General features: G+C 35.8%; 1 protein-coding gene across 1 annotated transcript; it reads right to left on the bottom strand.

The window, feature by feature from the left end:
• Nucleotides 1–4,943: 4,943 nt before the first annotated feature.
• On the bottom strand, nt 4,944–14,780 carry LOC111413925 (uncharacterized). Its single transcript, XM_071197058.1, has 2 exons — nt 13,545–14,780; nt 4,944–9,078 (listed from the first exon to the last, which is right to left on the bottom strand). The coding sequence occupies exons 1-2, from the start codon at nt 14,776–14,778 to the stop codon at nt 5,021–5,023; spliced, it is 5,292 nt and encodes a 1,763-aa protein (XP_071053159.1). The 5' UTR covers nt 14,779–14,780; the 3' UTR covers nt 4,944–5,020.
• Between the last annotated feature and the right edge of the window lie 4,087 nt (nt 14,781–18,867).

Raw genomic sequence — 18,867 nt, 5'->3', positions numbered from 1 at the left:
AAGTTAAGAAAGTATAAATCAGAAAAATTAAATCATAAATGTTTTTCCACCTTTGTCATTGCATTTTTTACATAAAATTAATACGTTAAGCTCAAGATTTAATGTGTTCCAATCTGTCATCGATTGAAGGTAATGTTCTTGATAAATTACAAATACCAAGAGTTAACACCGTGTCGGTTATATAACCGTCCTGTAACATTATACGACGGAGCCCGAGAAAACTGTATCATAATATTACATTTTTATTGTTTATTGAAAGAGCCGTTAAATAATTATCTTTGCTTAATTCCTCATTTATATTAATTACAATAATAAATTCTCCAGGTATTATGGTTAAAGTCATAAATTATTTTTTTTTTGAATGAATAATGGTTGATTGAATGTCAAATTTTCAATGGAACAAAATTATATAATCGTTTGTTACGGTATTAAAATCTATTGTCATTTTGAAAGTTAATTAATTCATAAATGCTTTAAATTAAAAACGTTTTTTATGGAAGATTTGTAACATTTACTAAATAAATCAACCAAGTCCTAAGTATTTATAGGCATCAGGTAAGTATTTATAAGGAATGAACTTTCGAAGTAAATGGCATGTGAACCTCGAGTCCTCAGGTCATAGAATCTCCTCTCCTCTTCTCACTTTCTTTCAAAACATTTCATAACACAACCGTAACGATCCTCATTCTAACATATTTTTTTTATTTTCAAATTACTATTTTAGTTTCAAAATAATTTTTTCATCTTTTTAATATTAATCGGCAAACCATGATGTTAAGTGATATAAATTATACGCGATTTTTGCAATTTTTGGGGGATATATGCTTGTGCAACCATGTGATATACTAAAGTTATATACCATAGCATACAGCGGAAAATTTCCCATAGATTCAATGCGGTCACGGAGATTTGTTCATATCATATAAGAAAGTTATGACACTGTAAACATTTACATACGGTAATTATACGTGGTTTGTACAGTTTTTTGGGAGAAAAATGCTTGTGCAACAATCCGATCTTAATAATAATAAGCATTTTATTGTTTTTAGTATTTACAAGTTTTATCCCCTTAATACATTCTAATATATATATTATTAGTATATTATTTTCACTCTCTACCCTCTTCCGCCATTTCCATACCCTCGGCTCCTCGGCCCAATCATCCCCTCATCCTTCCCTTTGTCTCCTTACCCCCACAACCATTCTCATCCATCGTTTCCCATCTCCCCCCTCTCCTAAGATCTGCCCTCGGTCCAACTCCTCCTCCCTCAACTCACTGCACCCATTCAACATATGTTCCAACGTTTCCCATTCCTCCCTGCATAGCCTACACCATATCTCCTCATCGGCCATCCAGTATCTGTTAGCTCTCTCCTCGTTTCCACAACGGAACCTAGCCACCAACTTCTTCCCTTCCTCATCTCCTTCCAATAACAAGTATCTAGGCAGCCCCTCCGTTATTATGTCCCTGTACCTTTCGTTATACCTCCCCTCTTTTATTTGTGTCCTTCTTTCCTGTCTCTGCACATCTCGGTCCCTATCTCTCAACTCCCTCCACATCTCCCTACCCACCCTTCGTCTACTATTTATCTCAGTTACCGAGTAGCCCGCTCGTCTATAATAGTTGTCTCTGTCTCCTTTCCCATATCTGATCTTTCCCTCTCTAATTTCCCTCCAACACTCCCCCAAGATCCCGCAGTTTGGCCTCCCTTCTATTCTTTCTTCATATTTCACTGCTTTCCTGCCCGCATCCACTCTGACCTTATCCACCTTTACCTCTTCCCTCACTATATACCCCGGTGTTTCTCTCGTCACCCCAAGCACCCATCTCCAGTATCTAGCTTGCACGTCCTCCAGCATTGCCTGCTCTCTCCATCCCTATACCTCTGCCCCATACATCATCACACTGCTAACCAGGCCTTCAAACATAATCTTCCTCGCTGCCACATTCCTTCCAAAAACTCTCTTCCCCCAACCCCATACTTGTCCCATCATCTTATTCGCCTTTTTTGCCATAGCTATCACATGCGACCCTTCCCTGTTGTCCTCCCTGAACACATACTCCCTAACCTCCTCGATTTCTTTTCCCTCCCATCTCCAGTTTTCTATTCTTTTTCTGCCACCCTTACAAAACTTCATCATCCTTGTCTTCCCCACATTCACTTCCAGCCCCTTCCCCCTAAAATATCTTTCCAATGTCTTTATCATATCTTTCATCTCCGCCGCTTCTCTCGCCATGACCACGATGTCATCCGCGTATGCTAACATATGCACCTTTCTACCTCCCACCACCAACCCTCCCATTTGCCCCTTCCCCAATCTATCCTCCAGGTCCGCCGTATACAGTGCAAACAGACTTGGGCTCAGCGGACATCCCTGTCTCAGTCCCTTCGTCGTCCAGAACCCGTCGCTCAGCATATCTCCCACTTTTATCCTAGCCATAGTCTCCATGTATATTTCCTTCACTCTCGCAATTAGGTGTTCCGTGATCCCCGTCCTCCCCATCTCCTCCCACAACTTTCCCCTATCCACCTTATCAAAAGCCGCCTTCAAATCTATAAATAGGGCGTACAATTTCCCTCCCTTCTTATCCAGCTCTCTATCTGCCAGATGCTTCAACACGTACACGTTGTCGATTGCTCCCCTTCCCTTCCGAAAGGAATTTTGCCCATCCGGCAAAATTCCCCCCAACTCCATCCCCTCCTCCAGTCTTCTCAGCAGTATCTTCGTGTATACCTTGTATGCCGAGTCTAGTAGGTTAATTCCTCTGTAGCTCTCTACCCTTCCCTTATTACCCTTTTTATATACTGGGTAAATTACCCCCTCTTTCCATCCCTCCGGAAACCCACCCCCTCTCCATACGCTATTCATCCCCTCCAACAACTTCACTCTCACCACCCTTGATGCTTCCAACCATGCCTCGTTCTGGATCCCATCTTCCCCTGGCGCCTTTCCCTTCTTCAATCCCCTAAGCACTGCTTCCATCTCCTCTTCTGCTATCTCCTCTCCCCCATCTCCGTCATAGCCTCCCAAACCCGTTAGCCTCGTTTCAACCCCTCCCAATAATCCCATAAAGTAACTCTTCCAAACTGTCATGTGTATTTCGCTAGTTATCCTCTCCCTACCATTCTTTCTCTTTTTCAGATACCTCCAGACCTCCCCTTCCCTTGTTATTCTTCTAATCTCTGCCGCCTCCTTCTCCCTCAGTTCTGTTTTCTTTCTACTGCATAACTCTCTGTATCCTCTCCTGGCCTCCCTATATCTATCCACCCCTATCTTACCCCGTCTCCACTGCCTCAACCTCCTTCTCGCCTCCCTCTTCGCCTTCCTACACTCGCCATCATACCAGTCGTTCCTCCCTACTCTGCCGCCCCTACGTACACACTCCCTTTTCAGTGTTGCCTCCCGCACTACCTGAATAAGTTCTTCCCAACCATTGATCTATTGTATCTTCTGTTGCCACGTATCGAGGTTTCCCCTGTAGAATGCTACCCCTTCTTCCGACCAGTCTGTCCTGATGAACTTGCTCCCCAGTTCCGCTCGTCTTCTGCCGTCCACCCCCTTTACCTCCACCTCCAACGGTTGGTGATCCGACTCTACCGCTTTTCCCACTTTAAACCTTTCCACCCTCTACCACATTTCCTGATCCACCAGTACATAATCAATCACAGATGTCCCCCTCGCCCCGATGTACGTATACTCCCCTTCTTCTCCTTCCTCTTTATTTCCATTCAGTATCTCCCATCCGTTCTCCTCCACTCATCTCAGCATTTCTGTTCCTTCTCCATTCCGCACAGTATCCTTCGACCGCCGTTGTCCCTCCTCTCCCCATATCTCCACCCTTCCCCCCTTCTCGCCCACTCTAGCATTAAAATCTCCCCGCCATCTCATTCCATTGCTTTCTCGTCTCTTTCATTGACTTGCTATACACCGTAACTATCTGCACCGTCTCTCTCCCCCAGCTGATCTGCCTTTTTACCATTCCCTTCTGCCTCCATCTCCCCTCCGTCTTACTCTCCTCCGTAATTCTTCTCGCTATTCCTGTTATAATACCCCCGCACGCTCTTCCCCTCTTACTTCTCCTCTCTGCAAACACGTAATCCCATCTATACCCTTCTGGCAACTTTCCCTCCATCTTTGCCCACCCTCCTTCATCAACCCAGGTCTCCACCATACAAATCACCTCAAATCTCTTCAGATATTCCCAGAACTGCCCTCCCTTATTCGTAATCCCCGCTACATTCCAGAATACCATTTTCAACCCCTCGCTCTTCTCCGGCTTCTCCCCTCCCCCGTCTAGTTTTTTGATAAAATCCCTTGCTGCCCTTTCTTCATGTCGTCATAATTAATACTTCTCTTTACCAACTCCGCCGCTATCTGGTATTCCCCACAGTTTCTATCCCTCGTTTCGTGTCTGTCCTCCTTCCCCCTGGCTTTGCAGTTTGCACATACCGCCTCTCTCTCCCTATTCCCACAGTTCTTAAACTCGTGGCCCTTTTCCGCACAATGCCCACATACCATTTCCGATTTGCAGAAACGTTGAAGATGTCCGAAACCCTGGCATCTGTAGCACCTCTTCACGTCTATGAAATCGTCAATACCCTCCCAAACCTTGTAATCTCCCTTCTCACTCTCCCTGACACTTCCATGACATAATTTACCACCCCCTTTTCCCTTCTGCCCGTCTTGAACAATATTCTGGCCTCATTCTTGAAGTCATGCCAGCCTATCCCAACCCCTTGCTCAGTGTTTTTACCCCACAGCTGCTCCAATAATACCAACAATCCGATCTTTTATTGTTATATACCACTGTATAGAGCGGAAAATTTTCTATAAATCTAACATGGTCACAACAATGTTCAAATTATCATACAACAAATTAGTAACAAAAATAAACTAAAAAATTAATTTAATTTATTTAATTTGTTGGTATTGATTTAAAAGAAAACATTTCTTAATATAACATAACGATTCTAATTCTTAAATTTCTTGATTTTCAAATTACTATTTTATTGTTAAATTACACTTTTTCATTCGGAATATAATCCATAGCCATACTATACAATCGAACTTTACTAGCAGGAAAAAAATCCAAAAGAAATCCCCACTTTTCAAATTCCAAGCTAACAACAATAACGGTTCCATCCGCTTGAAAAGTATACGAATGCTTCTTTTTTCCATAAAGCCCCTCGACGATTCCAAAAGATTCCCCGGCGTTCAAAGTTTTTATCTTAACATCGTGCGTTGGGGTTTCTTCAAAAACCTTTACATTTCCTTTATAAATAAAGTACATACTCGTCGAAATTGATCCTTTAAATTGGATGTAATCATCGTTGAAATAAATATTAGTCTTTGTTTTTTGAATAACTTGTCGAATAAAATCTCTATGGCAATGAATAAAAATCGGATGTAATCCGATTAATTTATGATAAGCATCGTTTAAAATCGCATCTTGAAGATATAAAGGGGCCGATTTTAACAATTCCGGATAATTACATCCTTTACTTCTCATCCAAAGCAACTCAATATATCTCATCGTGCGATCAACGAGCGCGATAGAAACATTTTCGAGACGCAAAAACGTTTGTATACGTTTACCAAAATTTCGATAAGAAATTCTCCTTTGACTACAATCTTTAACAATACAAAAAATTTGCGAACAACAAATCGCCAACAAAAACAAACTAATTAATTTCGCAATAATAAACACAGCCAAAAGCGCTGCGTGTTGTGGGGTGTAATTATGTTGTCCTGTGAAAGTTAAGATATCTGAAACTAAACTAAAATATTTTATGTATAACTCAAAACGCTCCCAGGATGATATTTTAAGTAGATAAGAGCAAACCGGAAGTGGAGGTAAAATACTAAATGGTACAGCACAAGATGCTAACGAAATAGTTGATGTTAAAAGCATCCACACCAAAGATAACCAAGACATGATATAACAAATTCTCACTAAACTTACATTCGTGTTTACCGTCGCTTTGATTTTGCGGAAAAAATCGCGCAAATTTAATAATCTAAGTAAACGGTTTAATCGAAACGTACTAAAAAGAATGTGCATTAAAAGCGATTCTTTGTTCATCGTATACAAAATTAATAAATCAATTGGAATTAAACTAATCATTGAAATTATCACGCTTGTATTCTTTTTTTGGAAAATTTTATTTTTCAATTCGATTAATTTCTCTTTTAATTTCCCCTTTAAACTTCCAATAATAAAATCTTTCAAATAAATTAACATGCCTATCGTTATAACCCGCGTGATATAAATTAAATCAGAAATATATTGAAGCGTTAATATGGGAATTGTATAATCTAAAGCGCCGAATTGATACAAATCCAAAATAATCGCGAAATAACAACAATAAAACAACGATAATAACCTCCAAGTTATTATTTTATCAATAAATTTATTCGATTTTAATTTTTTCCATTTCGCCTTAACGTTCGTTGTTGAAACTATGTTTAAAACGTCTTGTTTATTCGATGGGATGTAACAAATGTATTTTAAGCGTAACTCGTCAAATTGCGATTTTATTTTTTGGTATTGATTTAAAAGGTTATAAAATTGTTCTGTGCGTACGCACATAATTTCTGTTGGTTTTATCGCAATAACGCTAACTTTAATTCGTTCGAAATTAATTTGATTTAGATTTCCGAAAAAACCCCCCGGCTTTAAATGAGCCATAATTGAGCCATCGGCCGCTATAACATCAACGGATCCCGTGTATAAAACATAAATTGAGTCGGAAACATCGTTTATTGTTAAGATATAACCATCTTGTGGGTAACACTCGTATTTGGCCAAATTTAGAAAGTTGCGGTAAAAAGATCGCTTCTTTGTGTAATCAAAAATGCAATTTTGATAGAGAGTATCACCATAATATGTGTAAATTAAATCGGTGCGTAATGTTCCGATTATGATTTCGGTTAATTTATGAATATCGCGGTTCCGATTAAAATCCCATTTTAATTTGTACAAATCGAAAATCGCCTTTTTGAGGATAAAATGCGTGTTGATTGTTTTTAAAAAGAATTTTAGCGATTTCATTTCTTCTTGGTACTTAAGAAGGCGTTGTTGGCGAAACGAATATAACGGTAGAAGTTTTGAAACTGTAATAACTTTATAAAACAACCCCACCACGCAAATAATTGCAATACAATAATAATGAAAGCGTTTTCGCAAATCGAAAACGCCCATTCCGAAATTCATAAAAGATGTTGCTGTAACGTAAATACCAGAGACATAAATAAACACGTCGTTAAACCATTTTCTATTCGGGCATGCGATCATTATCGATTCTAAACACATTTGCGTACCAATTTCTCTCACACAAGTAACCGTAACCATAAAAGCGCCCAATAAATTTATTATAACCAAGCATAAAGGGATATAAAGAAATCCAATCAATTTATACGATGATTTCGTCGGATCTTTCCTCAAATACTTCATAAACCCGATGTAGCGATACAATTGAAACAACCTCGGAAAATTTAACGTGAAATACCCGAATGCGTCGAACGTTGAAAAATATCCAAACGGCAAAGAACCTAAGCAATCAATAACAAAACTGTGAGTTAAATAATATTTCGATGTCTTAACCGGGTGATAAATTAAAACACCATATTCGTTGTAATAACAAACGTGCAATCTAACATAAATATCGGCCAAACACGTTAAATCCAAAAAAATCGTTAAATTTCCATACCGCGTAATGAATGGAGTTGAAAAAAATATTATACAAGCAATAAACGCAAATAAACACCGAAAACATTCCCAATAAAACAAAAATTTCCCTTCGGGTAAAAAAGTCGTTCGTAACAAAAAATATCTTAACCCGTGAAACGGGTATAATTTATCGTAGGGGATAAAAAAGTCGTATTCCAAATAAGAATCTTTAACTATATTATGAGGAAATTTATGCCAAGATTTTCCCTCATTCACTTTTTCTTTAAAAATAACGTTAATATCTCTCTCTTCGTCGCAAATCTCGCGACACTTTCCTCTTAAATCGGCACATTTCTTAATCGCCACCTCATAATCTTTCCATAAATCGTAATGTTTCTTTAAAACATCCTCGTATTCATCGATATAAAAATAAAACACCTTTACGTTAGTCGACGTAATTATCGTCCCCGCCGATGGTGCCCTTAAAGCGGCCTCAACGAAATTAACAGCGTAAGGTCGAGAATCTAATTCGTGAAGAACTCCAAAAGAATCGACAATTTCAGTTATTCCGCCATAAACTAAAATAACCATCCTCGAAATATCCCCCGATTTGATTAAAAATTGATTCGGGGAGTAAATGTTATATTTTAAAACGCTCGAACACATTTCGTGAACAATCGATTTTGGTAAATATTGGAATAATTTTAAATTTCCGACTCTATCTTTTGAAACGTATAAAAACATATCGTCTCGTAAATGTTTCGGTAACTCATAAATTAAATTAACGCTTTTTAATATATTTTCGCATCGGTTATCTTCCCATTGGGTATTAAAATAATTTCGCATCCTCTTAATGTATTTCGGTTTTGATTTGAAAATCTCATAAATCGTTCTCACGTAATACTGAATTTGAATATGTTTTAAATTACTCAAAGTACAAGCTGCTATAAAATGTGCTTGCATCAATATCGTTATAATCAACGAAATTATGTTCAAATAAAAAAAGATTATCGAATCATATTGACGTCCGGCGTTAATCCCCGTTAAGGTTATAATCTGAACGGCTGTAAATAATATCTCGTATTTGGGGATGTCTTCGATCTCTTCGACGTTAACCGCCATGTGTAAGTAACAATATGAGAAATAAATTGCGTAAATTAATGTCCAAAGGTAACGGAAAAATTGTATGATAAATATGTTGGTGTTAAATCTTTTTTCGAGGTTTAATAAGCATTTTTCGATACGCCATAGTTTTATTAAACGGTTTATGTATAGAACGGTCGCTCGAGTATCGTTTTTGTCTTCGTATACGATACATTTTAATACTTCCATGGGGAAACATGACATTAAGTCTGCCCAAAATCCCCATGTATTCATTTTTTCTTTTGCTATAATCTTAAATGTTCCTAAAATTAAAAATAAATAATTAATTATTTAAAATAATATCAATTTTAAATCAAAAACTAATTTACCAGTGTGAAGTTACCCATAAATTCCATCCATAAAAAAAACTTTTTTGTTTGTGTATCGATTTTAATGATTAATAGCTCATTAGAAAGATCTCGTGGATTTGGATCTCTGTAGATCATATCATAGTAATGGCGGCGCAAAATTCTAACAATAACGGTATTTAAACGATTAAAAAGGTTATAAACAATCATATCCATAAATATAACGTTTTTGTTAATTGTCTGTAACTAACTAATAACTAATAAATATAACTTACTACGAGATGTGTAATAAACGAAAAGTTAAACAAAGTGCCAGAGGAGAGTTGAGCGAAATGCGATCCATTACCATACAATTCACAGTATGAAAATACGACCTTTAACAACAGCCAGGAACGTTTAAAACAAATTTCCAAAACTAGATTATCCTTTACAAGCAGATTGATACAATTGTGGAGTTCTTGTCTGTCATTTGATTGACTGTATGTTATCAAATAAACCATTTAAATCCTTAAATGCAGATTCATACAGAAACATCATTATTGAAACTTTATTAAAAAAAACTCCGACTCATTAAAGGAAAAATGTCTCTATTTCGCTGAAGAGGTTCATAATGAATTCAAATGCAAGCAATGCTCTTAGATGGCCCATGATACCATGTTACACATTCTTTTTTCTATTGGCTTATTCGATAGTTTAGCAAAATTGAAGACTTCTTTTAACTTTTTATTTTTCAAACTGGGCCTTAGTTTTTCAAAAAAAAAAAAATAATGAAAATTTGAAAAAACTTTGGATACGTCACCGTCGTTTCGCACGCGGTTGGTTGAAATAAAAATCAATAAAAGGTGCATGACCGAGATGCCACGAGAATCTTATGCGCTAGAAGAAGAGATCCGAACGATTCACGTTTTGTCTGATCTTCTTGATCGTAAGTGAAAACCTCGCAAACGTCACCAAAGCTGTTATACAGGGGATTTTGAATTTTAATATTAATTATTGCAAAAATGAAACATTTTTAGGATCTGAAAATGTTACCAATCCTTCTATTTTTACATACTTTATTGATTTTTTGAATGACTATCTTTCTATTTGATTGAGGGTAACGGCCCTATACGGTACAATAAAAACGTGCCATCAATTTTTATATACAATTTAATGTAGCAACTAAATGTAACTACAATTAAATTAGATTTTAGTAGTTGATTACTTATACAATTTTGTTTAATTGATCTCATTTTGTAAATAATTGTTTTAGATACTTATTATCTTTACAGAAAAATTATATAATATACAGTTGACTTGTCGTTAATAATAATGAATTATAGTATTTTATTAATATACTGTGTTTTTACTTATTTTAAAAGTGGGACAGTTACTAACAATGTTTAAAGGACTAAGAATATAATTATTTATAACGGTTTTAATCGTTTAATCACCCAATTATTGTTAGAATTTCGCGCCGCCATTACTATGACATGATCTACAGGACGAGCCCTTTCCAAAAAGGTATCACATATTAAAATCGGACAATTAACAAAACAGTTATACTTATGGAGATGATTTTGCTTTTCAAAGAACCGCCTAGCGTCACGTACGTCTGGAAACAGGTTCGTGCTTTGTTGCACTTTTCTAATTACCGATATGATTTAGCGACGACCAAAATTCACTTTTGTGTAGAAGACAGTATACGCATTCTGATTTGATAATCATACCTGATATTATGTTAATTACTTTTCAATTTTTGGGACTCTAAATTTAGAGATTTTTTTTATAAACTGACCGGCAAAAAAACCGGCCACTAAAATTTTGCCATAATTTCAAAGCTGGGTTTCTCGCGAACCACTCATTCGATTTTGATGATTCCTTTTTTGATCGAAAGGTTGATTCTTCTGTAATAATCCTACGAAAGAAATTTTTATTCGGATATTAATTTGAGCATATACGGGGTGCAAGAATGAGAAAAGCATTTTTTCTCGAAATTTGTAATACCCTGTGGGGTGCAGATACCACAGTAGAGGGTGTTAACTGGAATCAAACGGTAACCCAATCTTTTCTGAACATTTTGTTTTTTTATTCACTCTATTATCTCTGTTACTAACGAAGATGCAGTGTTTTAAAGCGAACGCCTGTGAAAACAGGACAAACAAGCATACAAAATCTAAGGTGGCGCGCTAGGTAGCGTATGTCAGTTGTTTCGAATAGTAAATTGACAGTTGTCAAAGATGCCGTTGTCAATAACTGATGTTGCGCGTATTATTAGTTTAATTGAAGATGGCAAAAGTCAGCGGTACGTTACCCATACGTTGGGTATACCCCGAACAACAGTTCAGGATGCCTAGAAGACGAGTAACAACAGCAGTTGATGATCGATTTATTGTGCTAAACACTTTGAAGAATCGTAGAACGATTGCTGTAGAAACTCGGCATCGTCTTCTAATGGTGCGTGGGGTTGACGTAAGAACCATTCGTCGAAGACTTGCTGAAAGTGATCTAACTGCAAGAAGACCTGCCAAAAGACAGCGGCTGCTCCAGAGACATCGGCGAGAACGTCTTCAATATGGGCGCCTACATACGAATTGGGAAATGGAACAATGGGGTAAGGTGCTCTTCACTGACGAGTCCCGATTTTGTCTCCGGTCACCTGATGGTCGAGAACCAGTGTAGAGACGTCGTAATGAAAGGTTTGCGACCTGCACAATTTCGGAAAGAGTACCTTTCCATGGAGGTTCGGTATTTCGACGCTCATCTGTGTTGAAAATGGCACGCTAAATGCCCACCGTTATATCCAAGATATACTGCAAGAAGCTGTCGTGCGCTATTCCCATTTTATTGGTGACGGATTCATGCTAATGCATGACAATGCGCGACCGCACGTAGCACGTGTGGTTAGCGAATATCTTGATGAGGTGGGTATTGAACGGATAGAGTGGCCAGCGTGCAGTCCGGACCTTAACCCTATCGAACATCTTTGGGACCAACTTCAGAGACGCATTCGTCGTCGTCCTGTCCTACCGGACAACCTTCAGGAGTTACGAATTGCTCTTGACGAAGAGTTTACCGCAATGCCTCAGGAATCAATTACGAACTTAATCAGTTCGATGCCGCGTCGATTACATGACGTTATTTTGGCTCGTGGGGGGCACACACGCTTTTAACTTTCGTGTTATTATTAATTATTACATTAAATTAAATTTGTTTTCTTGTTTATTTGTCTTTGTTTTTACCGCATATTAGAACTGAGAACAGATGTTTACAATAATGAAGGACGTCTGCAATTCTGTAATTCTAAGAAATGTAAGTGCTTCTGCAAAACTGTTTCGGGTGCCCAGTTTTAGTTTTCAAGGTCAGTGATTTAAGGCGCCACTTTTAACAATGATTAAAAATCTGTATAGGCTTCTTTGGAAATTCCCGGCCACACCATTACAGAACCAGACATAGTCCACAAATCTTTCATTTCAACATCTTCATATTCGCTCCTGACTATCGGGTGATAGTAGACAAAACCACTACTCATCCGTAAAAAGGACGGACTCATTCCTCCATTGCTCCATCTCCCAATTCACATGTAAGCGCGCATGTCGATATCTAGGAAGCAGCCTCGGCCCTTTGGCAGCCTTCTTGTAGCCAGACCAGTTCTAGCAAGTTTTCAGCGAATGGTTCTCTCACTGACATCAACAACACGCACCATTTGAAGATGATGCCGAGGCTCTACAGCTGTCGTTCTACGATTGCTTAGAACAATAAAACGGTCATCAGCTACTATTGTCACTGATCTTGTTTTCACAGGCGATCGCTTTAAAATACTGCATCTTCGTTAGTAACAGAGATAATAGAGTGAATAAAAAAAGAAAATGCTCAGAAAGGATTGGGCTACTGTTTGATTCCAGGTAATACCCTCTGCTGTAGCAGCTGCACCACACAGGGAGTTACAAATTTCGAGAATAAAAGTTTTTCTCATTTTTCTCACCCCGTATATGCCCAAATTCAAATCTGAACGAAAATTTCTATCGCAGGATTATTACAGAAGAATCAATTTTTCCATCAAAAAAAGAATCATCAAAATCGAATGCGCGTTTCGCGAGAAAGCCAGCTTTGAAGTTGCGGCAAATTTATAGTGGCCGGTTTTCTTTGCCGGTCAGTTTATAATTCACTGTTTTCGCGGAATTTAAGGTGTTCCCGCCCAAAATCTGCGCCGCCAAAACTGTGTTAGGCTCTACTCTACGAGATCTTCCTAATGAGCTATTAATCATTAAAATCGATACACAAACAAAAAAGTTTTTTTTATGGATGGAATTTATGGGTAACTTCACACGGGTAACTAATTTTGTAATACGTGCTGAGATGTATTATTGTTCTGAGTATTATTAAAATGTTTAATTGTTAATGTAATTGAGTAGTATTATGAAACTGTTTAATTGTTTTACCTTTTGTGCCATCCTTCGAAATAATTCCAATAGAAAACTGCACATAAATATCAAAACAAAAAATAAAAGTGCATATAAACATAATGAGCGGTAACCAGCTAACATCGACGTTTCTTATAAAAGCTTTCTGAGGTATTAAAAATGCCACAAAAAGGGTAACGACGATAACAAAAAACTCCCAAAAATAAACGATGACAGAATCCGGTTGCAAAATACAAGGACACGAATGTTTCAAAAAAACCGTATCGGTTTCAATTTCTAATCTTTCAGTAATCGCCAGGGTGTCCAAAAAGTAAGCGGTGAAATGCATCTGTTTAAAATCGCGCGGATTCGTTTCGTTTATTAAATAAATATTTTGGAAGCGATGTCTTCGCATTGATTCTCTAGTTTTTGACATGTGTTTGTGTAAAGTATTCTTCGTCCACAACAAATTGTAAATGTCTAAATGTCGCGGAGTTCCATGCATTCTCCGTTTACTTTCCAAAACCATTCCGTGTAAATTCATTGCCTGCTTGTATCTCCATTTGATATCAATTTTACAAACTGAAAGATCTTCAGAAAATTTTTTATACAACCGAATAAGATCACACGTTTTTAATGTATAAAGTTCAACGAATCCTTTACAACGAACATTATTTCTTGATGGATACATTCGAATCATGCAAGAATCTCCAAAACAAGAACCACTGGTTAATGATAAAATCGGCGATTCTCCATCTTCCTCCGATAATAATTGAAGAGTTCCTGAAACGATGTAAATCATTTTATCTTTCCATTGACCTCGTTTATAAATCATTTCACCGGGTAATTTAAATTCTTGTTTAATATATTTCGAAATTTCCCTTAAAAACGGCAAAGGTTGTTTATTGAAAAGATGCGAATGTTGAAATGCGAGCCAAGAAACATCAATCATCATCTCACTTTTAAACGAATAAGGTAAATTTTCATCCGCAAAATTCGTTTCGGGATAACCCCGACGATCCTTCCAAACATTTCTAAAGTACACTCGAGTCGCTTGTTGCAAATGTCTCGGAGATTTCCATTTTTTTTGTTTAACAATAACGTTATTGTAAGTGTTTGCGAAAGAAACGCCTTGAATGTGTTTTTGAAAAAATTCAAAAGCAATCTCGCTTAATGTTAAAATAAAAATCAAATAATAACTTATTAACATGCCAAAAATGCTTATTAAACTCCAACTGAAATGGTAAGCGAAATTTGAAAGACCAGACGACATCACAACGGAGCTCATTAAAACAATAATTCTTGGAGAATTACAATTATTGTCTTCGCAAAATCCGGTTGCACAATTTATATTACAATAAACCGTGTACATTAGCATTATAACAACCATTTCCATTGCTATCAAAGCGATAATCCGCGTAAAAAGATTACTGCCAATTAAATTTCGATGGGTTACAAAGAAATGTAAAATTCTTGCAAACCTTAAAACTTTCACTAATTTTACAAGGCAAAACACCCTTGCTCCCAATGTTGAACTTGTTGGTATACAAAATTCAACAGGTATTATAGAAATTAATTCCAAACTGATTATGTAATAAGGACGAAGAACAACATCGACATCAATTAAGTCAAAACTTGGTAAAAGTTTACAACCAATCACCAATATCATATCCAACAAATAAACTAAATCCAAAATATACATAACAACTACAATAAAAATTGTTTTAAACTTATATTTTAATACATAAAAAATACTTCTTACGATTAATATTGTATTTTCTATAATCTTCGTCATGAATACACTTTCCATTTAATGAGGCGAAAATTATAGCAATAATGGCCAGATAATTAAACAAAAGGATACTGATGTACCAAACTGGTTCAGCAACAAGGTAAAATAATCTTCTATATGCTTTTAAATGTAAATGTATGGAAAACGTGCTTTTTACTTTGTCCGATAAAGCGGATGCAAAAGAAATCGATGATTGCGAGATGTATTTTATAGGGCGTGATGCCATTTTATTGATTCTTTTGGAATAGTTTCGAGATTATTTTTAGATTTTAACAATTATGACAATTTTGTCACAAGATAATTTGATTCAAAATATTGGGAATATATTAAGATTAGCTGTCCCTCTTAAAAATCGATGATTTCTTTTTTAATCGGTAGGAAATGACTCAAAAGATGTGTTAATGATAAAAAAAAGTGCGGAAAAATGTAGTACTTACCGAAAAATCACTTTAAAGTTGCGATTTGACGTTTCTTTTTGGAAGTTAAAAGCAATGTTAAAATTGCATTTTCGTATTAAATTCTAACCTGAAATTGTTTAATTTATACCCACGCACAAAATAAAAAGTTATTTTCACTAAACTTATTGAGATTACAACATATTTACGGATGAAAACCTTGTTTCTTAGGCTATCGATGCAGAACGACAATTAAATAGCGTTAGATAGAATTGTTTCTACCAAATGTGTGTTAATAGACTTTATGTTAATAGATTGTGTATCAATTGATCTGTCAAACGACTAAAATATCTTTAAATTGTAAATATTAATGATAAATACATAAGTATAGTAGCTTATTTAATAATAGTTTGCTTAAATTAAAATAGTTATTAAAAAAGACATGGTTACAAAATAAAAATAAATAAATAACCCGTGTGACGATAGCAACAAACTGTGCATTTAACCAAATGACAATTACAACTGACAACACAAGCAATGTTAACCATGTATTTTCTCGTATTAAATCCTAACCTCAAATTGTTTAATTTATACCCACGCACAAAATAAAAAGTTATTTTCACTAAACTTGTTGAAATTACAACATATTTTCGGATGAAAACCTTGTTTCTTAGGCTATCGATGCAGAACGACAATTAAATGGCGTTAGATAGAATTGTTTCTACCAAATGTGTATTAATAGACTTTGTGTTAATCATTGAGGTCTTATATATAATCTAGAGAGCGTATGTGGTGGTGGTGGGGGTAATCAGAAAGTCAGACATGTTGGATGTACCGACCTGAACTTAGCTATAGTTTCAAGTCTCTATTGTACCTACAATTATAACCTCACAATTCTCATAAACATATTATTATTTTTATTAAAATTTGATTTTTGATGAAAGTTTTCAAATTCTTTTCGTTTCACATATGTTTTTTATAATTTGGTAGGTTGGACGATTATTTACAACAGTCCATAAAATGTTTCTGGTTACTTGACTTGGAATAACAATTGAAGACCTCGGTATAAGAAGGGGACAACTCCTTCTCTTGTTAAATGGAGCTACTCCCTTCTTGCACCGAGGTCTTCAATTGAAGTTCAAGTAAAGTTTATTATTAAGGACTGTTCAGTTTTTTTTAAATAAACTCTCAATTATTTATAAGCAAAGGTTAACGTGATCAATCGGAATTGCTTTAAATATTTTCTTCTTAGTTTATGTTAAGTATAAGGGTTATGGCTAAAAATTATTAAGTTCTTTTAAAATATTATATAATTATAGTAGACGCCACGAGAGCTGGCAGTAAATCATCATTTTCCGACTTACAAATGCCATACGTAGTTCACAAGTCGCTAGAGAGTAATGTGTGTTAGAAAGAGATAGCATTAGATTAATATGTCTGCTGTACAATTCAAATGGCCACGTCGAAAAAGTACGTCTGTTCTTATAAGGGATGTAACTCTATAATTATAACCTCAAATTGAAACGTCTTGTGAGCGTTGTCATGAATCTGTTAGTGTTTTCACAAGCCGAAAATGTTTTCTTTGAAAGGAAAATCATTAAATAATATCTTTGACATTGTTTGACATATAACCTCCATTACTAACATAACCTACATTTAAATGTATGTGATGAAATAATCTAAGTCGTACGTCCATATCTTGATCCATACCATTTTTAAGCGATCTGTCACTGCCAGCTCTCGTGGTTTCTACTATAATAATTATTTATCAATAAAAAATTAATGTTTTGTTTTGGTTATCATTTTCTGTCTTCCAGTTTATAATAATGTAAATTCTTGCATAAGTATATATAAGAATTTCGAATCTCCCGCTAAGTTGGTACATCTAACATGGCGACCTTTCTGGCTTCATTTTAGGCGTGGTGGGGGCCACAGCATACGCACTCTAGATTATATATAAGACCTCAATGGTGTTAATGGATTGTGTATCAATTGATCTGTCAAATGACTGAAAGCTCTTTGCAATCTTTATGTTGTAAATATAAATGATAAATAAGTATAGTAGCTTATTTAATAGTAGTTTAGTTAAATTAAAATAGTTATTAAAAGAGACATGGTTACAAAATAAAAATAATCTAAATAGCCCGTGTGACGATAGCAACAAACTGTGTATTTAACCAAATGACAATTACAACTGACAACACAAGCAATGTTAACCATGTATTTTCTCGTATTAAATCCTAACCTCAAATTGTTTAATTTATACCCACGCACAAAATAAAAAGTTATTTTCACTAAACTTGTTGAGATTACAACATATTTTCGGATGAAAACCTTGTTTCTTAGGCTATCGATGCAGAACGACAATTAAATGGCGTTAGATAGAATTGTTTCTACCAAATGTGTATTAATAGACTTTGTGTTAATGGATTGTGTATCAATTGATCTGTCAAATGACTGAAAGCTCTTTGCAATCTTTATGTTGTAAATATAAATGATAAATAAGTATAGTAGCTTATTTAATAGTAGTTTAGTTAAATTAAAATAGTTATTAAAAAAGACATGGTTACAAAATAAAAATAATCTAAATAGCCCGTGTGACGATAGCAACAAACTGTGTATTTAATCAAATGACAATTACAACTGACAACACAAGCAATGTTAACCATGTATTTTCTCGTATTAAATCCTAATCTCAAATTGTTTAATTTATACCCACGCACTAAATAAAAAGTTATTTTCACTAAACTTGTTGAGATTACAACATAATTGTAGGGGTCAGGAGAAAAAAGTGCCAAGCATCATTTTGGCCTAACCGAATTTAGCAGTGCTGTCTATGAGTAAATTGAACAAATTACAAGCAGCACTGTTTAGATTTCAATGATTGCCGTTAGATTGCTCTGTATTTGCATTGCATTTTATTACCTCAACTGGTTGTTTGCAAAGTTTTGGGGAAGACAGTGTCAAGCTCCCCATGAGAAATGGAGGGAAAGAGGAAATGTGTTAGAAATCTTAAAGATTATTATGAAAACCTAGAAGACTTGTATGAAGAATTTGATGATAGTGACAGCGATCCCAATTATTTAGCAACGAACCCTCCCTACACCAAAACTGTCATGTGGACCTGCATTTTACTGCAGGAAACTGTAGACCTATAACGTAGGTATCCATAACT

Source organism: Onthophagus taurus, chromosome 6 (assembly GCF_036711975.1).
Source record: "Onthophagus taurus isolate NC chromosome 6, IU_Otau_3.0, whole genome shotgun sequence".
Classification (NCBI taxonomy): domain Eukaryota; kingdom Metazoa; phylum Arthropoda; class Insecta; order Coleoptera; family Scarabaeidae; genus Onthophagus; species Onthophagus taurus.
This window is presented reverse-complemented; position numbering and strand designations above follow the sequence as displayed.

Coding starts and splice junctions, on each gene's coding strand:
- LOC111413925 (XM_071197058.1), bottom strand. CDS start 14,778: ATGTCGTCTGGTCTTTCAAATTTCGCTTACCATTTCAGTTGGAGTTTA. Junction 9,079..13,544: donor TTCGAAGGATGGCACAAAAG/GTAAAACAATTA, acceptor TTTTAATTTTAG/GAACATTTAAGATTATAGCA.